Here is a 7120-nt window from a genome sequence, read left to right on the forward strand (position 1 = left end):
ATTTTATCAATGGGGTTGTATGAGTGTCCTTTCCTGTGAGTTGCCTTCTTTTCCTTTGTTCATTTTTCTCCTGGGTTGTCTATCTTTTTCATCTATGTAGCGTTGCTCCTAAAATAATAGAAAATTATGAGCAGATTGTTGAGTTGGTGCTTGAACATGTCCTATTGTTTGTATAGGCACAGTGTCTTATAAATGTAAGTGGTGATGCAGTGGTTTTTGTTCGTGAATCCGAATTAGAAGTGGTGTCAACTCAGCAGCCTACTGCCAACTGCCAGCCATCATGTACTGGAGGAGAAGTTACAACCTGAAGTAAATTAGAAAGAAAGAGCTCAAGTAAATGAAATTCATCTGTCTCCATTGTTTTGTCTTTAATTATCTTACTGGACTTTTAAAGGTGAACTTAATTTGAGATAATTAAGAAGAAATTGGTATATTATGAGTAGATTTGATTTATCTGGGATCTCTTGGAGGCATGGGAATTTTCAAATCTTTTCTGTTCGCCAAGCCTGGTCAGGCCCCATGGAATCTTGACCCTTCACTAAGTTCAGATAGATTTCTCAGAGAACTGTAGATGGAAGCTATTTGTAATTTATGTTGACTTTAATTAAATCATACTTTGAAACACAAATGGTAAGATTATCAAGAAACTATAATAGCTATCCTAGTGTAATTGAAAGAAAGTAAGCAAGAAATTTTCCAAATTGTCAATGAGTAAATAATCTGATTTGAGGAATGTGTGGGAAAAAATGGAGAAAAGTTTTGAGAACACTATGTGGGCTTCCTAACAAGTTTTATTTTGATAACAACTGAATTCGGAATTTAGTAACAACCAAAAGGGAAGAGTGCTTCAGCCATCTTTTAAAAAGAAGTTAAAATTCTGCAACTTGTATCCATACTATGTCCTAACTACTGTAAAAGAAGAAGTAATTTATTAGAGCCCGTGACCTTCCTTTGAAAGTTTTTTTAACGTAAGGAGGGAGAAGAAAATTAACTATATAACTTTGTAACTGGCCAAATTTTGTTAGTGTTTAATTTGTCTAAAATAAGCTTGGCTTGCACTGGAAAGAAAAGGTCAGTGAATTTGGTCAAAGTAGCTAAGTACAATTGACCTAGTAGGAGCATAAAATTATTTCTAATAGAATCATACTGCACTCTTACCAAATAAACAGAATTATATCTTAGGGATTTTTGATGGTGAGTTAGATTATATTTGGCATAGAATTTGGAAATGTAACTTGAATGTAAATATGCTGCAAAATGTTGAATGTATACATACAAATACTTTTTTTTGTCAATGCCAAATACCTATTATAAATGAAATTTAAAAAGTACATTCCTCCTTTGCACAATAAAATTTCTTTATAAAACTCATGATTTTGCTCTTTCAGGATAATAAACTACCCAAAAGATTAGGAGTCATTTCCTTGTTATCACAGGTGTCAATATTTTTCTGTATTTTGTTTATAATTTTATTTTTTAAATAAAAAGTTTATAAACTGGAATATTCCTAAATTTCGTTTGCCTCATTTGTGTAGTGTAGTACTGCTGGAAGTCTGAAATCACTTTCCATATGATCATCTCTATTCATTTCTTTAGTTACCAAACATTCATTCAGTTAGCTTCTACTGTAATTATTCTTGTTGCACTTCCATTGTCTTTGATAGGTAGGTATTCACATTCAGCAACCACTGAATGCCTACTAGATCTGAGGGCACAGTTTTAGACAGTGAACAAAACACACCAAAGTTCCTATGATCATGGAGCTTATTTTCAGTGGCTACACAAGTAAATAATTTGTAAAATGTACACACACACACACACACACACACACAGTAACAATTGTTAATGTTTCCTGAATGCTTACTCTATGCCAGGCAGCGTAAAAAACATATTTTTGTATTAATACTTTTAATCTTTACAGAAATCCTGTGGGGTAGAGGTAGATGTTATAGTTAAGCCCTATTTTATAGGTGAGGAAGCTGAATAGAGAGTTTGATTTGCCCAGAGACACAATAAATAGAGTCAAGATTCAAGCAGAGGCAATCTGGCTTTGAAACTACACTATTAAGTGAGAAAATGTGTGTAGCTTGGGATGAAGGTAGCTTCCAAAAGGAAGTAATATTTAAATTGAGTTCAGAAAAATACACAGTTCATTGGAATTGACTGTTCCAATTTTATCCATCCATTCATTCATCTAACATTGCTGAATATGTTTTAGAGTTCTTTCTAGGCAGGGGAATACTACTATATCACTAATTGAGTACTTTGTGCCATATCCTATGCATAGAGATAAACATTATTACTAATTCTTTTTTAAAGATTTTATTTATTTATTTGAGAGAGAGCAAGCGCATACATGTACACGAGCAGGGGGAGGGGCAAAGGGAGAGAGACCGGCAGACTCCCTGCTGAGTGTGGAGCCCAACTGGGGGTTTGATGCAATGTGGGGTTCAAGGTGGGGCTCAACTGGGGGCTCCATCTCAAGGCCCTGAGATCATGACCTGAGCCAAAGTCAGATACCTAAAACCAACAGCCACCCAGGCACTTCAAACATTATTACTAATTCTTAAAGTAGCTGGGTGGCATTAGCTCCAGTTGATATGAACAATTGTATGCTCAACAAAGGCCTGGGCTGATTTCTAGAAAAACTAGAGTTTCCTTAACTACTCAGGCTTGCTCTCTGCTCACATGGGCCATTTGCTCATGTTCTCTACCTTTGAAGCTTAATCAGCTCATGCCAAGATGGGCTCCTTCCAGAAAAGGTAACGTTGCCCTATACCCCAGGAGCTGCTGCTGTTTTATGTGGATTCTCTCAAAATGATCATTTTGAACAGATAGGCTGTGACTTACTCTTTTGGAAAGACTGAGGCCTATCTATCTCTTTAATTTGCTAGCTGCTCCAAAGGTAAACTATACAACTTAACCAATGTTAGATTTGCTACCCCATGTCCTCTACCTCCTCTTCCCTAACCCATTACCATATGGATTCCAGTTCCTCTGCCTTTTGTATGACAATGATACAAGTATTGGATTGCTGACAAGCTTTTTCATATTTCTATTAATAATCTACTAAGGAGTTATTTACATTCAGTAAAGTTAAGTGTACAGTTCATGGGGCTATAACCAATAGGTTCAGCTGTCCAAAGTAAAGAACATCCCCATCACATAAGAGAACATTTCTGTCACACACACATGCACACACATGAAAAAAACAAACCATTTCCATCACCCCAGGAGGTTTTCCTTTTGTCCTTTTGCAAACAGTCCACTTCCCCTTCTGTGTAAACGGGATCTTGTGGCTCAATAGCTTTCACTTAGTGTAGTGATTTCTAGGTGCATCTACATATGGACAACATTTTTGGCTATTTTGAATAAAGCAATTTAAAAAATTTGAGTTGCTGTTTTCTGTGAAAATTGAATTTCTATTCTTGGGAGTTGACTTTTTCTTGTAGATAATTCGCCAGGTGTGTGACAAGTATGTTGTCCATCAACATAGTTTCTGGTACCTTTTTACCATAACCAAACATTTAATTTTATTATGGACAATATGACTGTCTCTTCTTTCTTAGATTTCCTTAGTTACGATGATCTCCCCTTGATTTTTTGGTTATCTTGAAGGTTCATCAAACACATCCTGAATTGCTCTCATCTTAGAGGCTCCCCATTAAACTTGATACCCTTCCTTATTTCTTACTTGATAAATGCCATCACACGCAGCCAGTCTTAGCTTGAGTCAGATACCTGAGGGAGACCCAAAGCCTATACCCTTTCCACTACACCACTCAATTTCATGGAACAAGATTTGTGGGTGTGGAGGCATGAAAATGTATGTTGTTATGAAAATAACATTTATTTACAGTTTTGTAGTTTGTCCCCGCCCCGGGGGGGGGGGTGTCTTTCACAGAGTACTTTGAGAATCTGATCTAGATACTTGAACTTTTCCCCAGAAAAATAGGCATATACTTGAAATTTTTCATATTTTGCAAATTTTGAGGTCGTTCCCACTCCTAGAATGTTCGAGAACCCTAGGGGCTCAATGCAGTCCCCAGAACTTTATACTACTTAAGGAGTATGAAATTTGAAACATTGAAACCCCCTCACTGCTCCCCAGTTTAATCTAGTATAGAATCAATGGAGGAGAATAAGGAATAGGCCGAAGTAAGGGTTAGGAATAAATGGGTAAATGCTATCCTAGAAATTTGCCTTTTCCCCAGCAGGAAAGTAAAAATATTTTTAAGATTAGATTTTTAAATATTAAAAAATCCAGGGGTGCCTGGTTGGTTCAGTTGGTGGAGCACATGAGTCTTGATCTCAGGGTTGTGGGTTCAGGCCCCACATTGGGTATGGAGATTACTTAAAAAAATCTTTGTGGGGCAAAACCACCAATAAACCTATAGTAGGTGGAATAATCCCACCCCCAAGATGTCCACGGCCTAATTTTCAGAACTTGTGAATATATTACCTAACAAGATAAAAGGGACTTTGCAGATGTGATCAAAATGTAAGAACTTGATATGGGAAAATTATCTATGCTTATCTGCAAGGTTCCTAGATTCTAAATATTAATCCTCAAAGGTGGAAGAGGAAGATAGAAGAGCAGGTTAGAGAGATTCTATGAGAGGTGGACTCAACCTGTCATTGCTGGCTTTGAAGAAGGAAAAACAGAGCAACAAGCTGAGAAATGTAGGTGGCCTCTAGACTCCAGAAATGGCCCTCAGCTGACAGCCAGCAAGAAAATGGGGCTCTCAGTTCTATCAACTGCAAGGAACTGAATTTTGCCAACAACTCAAACGAGCAAGGAGATGGATTGTCCCTTAGAGCCTCCAGAAAGGAACAGAGCCCTGCTAATGGCTTGATTTCAGCCTTGTGAGATATCAGATTTCCGACCTATGGAACTGTGAGATAATAAACTTGTTTAAACCACGAAGTTGGCCATAGTTTGTTACGGAAGCAATAGAAAACTAATACAAAACTCTTACAAATTTAAACTATGGCTATATATAAAGTATAAAGTTACAATAGAGTGCTATTTATAGTAAGATGAAATGCTTCACAAACTCAGGATTTCTAAGTACTGAGAATATCTTATTTTTCTAATTACCTTTTTTGAATACCCACCCAACCAATTAGGATGAATCAGAATCTTCCACCTTTGAGGTCGTTCCCACTTCTAGAATGTCCGAGAACCCTAGGGGCTCAATGCAGTCCCCAGAACTTTAAGGGCATCTTCCCCACCCAAGAGTACAGGAGGCTCTTTGGTACACTGTTGCATTTGCTTCTCGCTGCCACATGATGTCGCTGTTGGAACGGGTTCCGCACGATGGAACAGAAGAGGCTGGTTTCTGGCCGCGATGACGTCCAAGTAGCCAAGACCCCTGCAATGCTTTGCATGATTTTTTAGCAGGTAGTCTATTTCCTCCATGTCTATTCCATCCAAGGAAGCCTGCCAAGTTTCAATTCCTACTACTCAAACCCAATTGTCAATGGAGTTGTGAGAATTTCCTATAAATTCTGGATATCAGAGGTTTTTTGTTTTTTGCTTTTTTTTTGATATGTACTTTGCAGACATTTTCTCTTGGTCTGTGGTTTACTTTGCATTCTTCAAACATTGTTTTTGGGGAACAGATATTTTTAATTTTGATGAAGTCGGCTTCATTTTTTTTTTCTTTTGTAGTTTGTGTTTTCTGTGTTCTAAGAAATTTTTGCCTAACCCAACATTGCAAAGATTTTCTAGAAATTTCAGGTTTTGGCTTTACCTTTAGGTACACGATCTTTTCAAGTTATATTTTATATATGATGTGAGGTATGGGTTAAAGCATCCCCCCATTTTTGCATTTGGATGTCCAATTGCTCCAGCACAATTTGTTGAAAAGGCGAACTTCTCTACATTTGATTGACTTGGCATCTTTGTTGAAAATTCATTACCTGACCACATCATATAGATGTACGGGTCTATTTCTAGACTCTCTCATGTGTTCTACATACCTATCCTTTTTCTAATATTACATGGTCTTGATTCTTCCAATTTTTTTTGATTCTTCTAATTTTATAGTACGTATGGCAATCAAGGAATGTGAGTTTTAAAACTTAATTCACACTCTTGAAAGATATTCTTGATGATTTCAGTTCCTCTGTTTCTCCATATAAATTTTAGAATAACTTTATATGAAAAAGACCTGCTTCTTAAAATTGCAATTGTGTTGAATTTATAGATCAGTTGAAGGACAATTGACAACTTAATACTGAGTCTTTCAATCCATGAATATGCTATTTCTCTTCATTTGGGTTTTGTTTAATTTCTTTCATCAATATTTTGTAGTTTTCAATACACAAATCTTGCACATTTGTGTGTGTGTGTGTGTTGTGTGTGTGTTGGGGGGCTTTATATCTAAGCACTCTGTTTTTTCTGTCCTATTATAAGTGGTACTATTTTAGTTTTCCTTTTTCTTTTCTGCAAAAAGCTTTATTGTTTCCATTTGGTCCACAGCTTAGGAGAGGAGGGCCCCAGGGTGGGGAAAATGCTGCCTCTGGGCTGCAGGGAGAGGCTCGGGCACAAGGCCTGGCACCAGGTTGATGCCTCAGGGGCCCCTCAGAGGCCGCCGGGCTCTGGAGGCTTCCCAAGAGGCAGAGACACCCACCGGCCTGCGGAGGGGAGTCAGGTGGTCACCCCCTTGATGAGTTTCACCTCCGCACCCAGGAAGTGGTCTCCATGGAAGAGAGCCGGCTTCCACCTTGGTTTTACATCTTCTAGGGGCGTTCAGGGCCAACTGGCCTCACCGTCTCCAGAGCCCCTGGTTGCTGCAGTGGGAAGAGAAGCCCAGAGCCAGGTGGGTGCTGGAGGCCTGCAGGTGCATGTTGGCCAGGTGGAGGGAGGCGGCCTCCACCTCCGAATGATTCTGAGGAACCTGGGGGCTCATGGGTTGGGCTTGATAGGTAATAAGGAATTAAGCTCAGGGTGTTCCCAGAGGCAGAGGGTGACCAAGAAGATGACTCTGAAGGTTGCCACTGGGAAAAAACGGTGCAGGGTGATGGGAGGCTGGTAGGAGGAATGTCCTTGGGTCTCTTCTGTGTAAACACTGTTGAAGACCCAGAACCTCAGGACCGCAGGGCGCACACTGCC

The 7120-nt window shown here is 38.8% G+C and overlaps 1 protein-coding gene across 23 annotated transcripts in view; it reads left to right on the forward strand.

The window, feature by feature from the left end:
* C2CD5 (C2 calcium dependent domain containing 5) overlaps positions 1–1502 on the forward strand; it is a 102042-nt gene extending 100540 nt beyond the window's left edge. For all 23 annotated transcript variants that reach the window (XM_077870751.1, XM_077870752.1, XM_077870756.1 and 20 more), the window contains one exon: positions 177–1502. In XM_077870751.1, coding sequence (XP_077726877.1) covers positions 177–308 — 132 coding nt within the window. In that variant the 3' untranslated portion in view covers positions 309–1502. The remainder of the gene's footprint in view (positions 1–176) is intronic.
* Positions 1503–7120: the final 5618 nt, after the last annotated feature.

Source organism: Canis aureus, chromosome 25, assembly GCF_053574225.1.
Source record: "Canis aureus isolate CA01 chromosome 25, VMU_Caureus_v.1.0, whole genome shotgun sequence".
Classification (NCBI taxonomy): domain Eukaryota; kingdom Metazoa; phylum Chordata; class Mammalia; order Carnivora; family Canidae; genus Canis; species Canis aureus.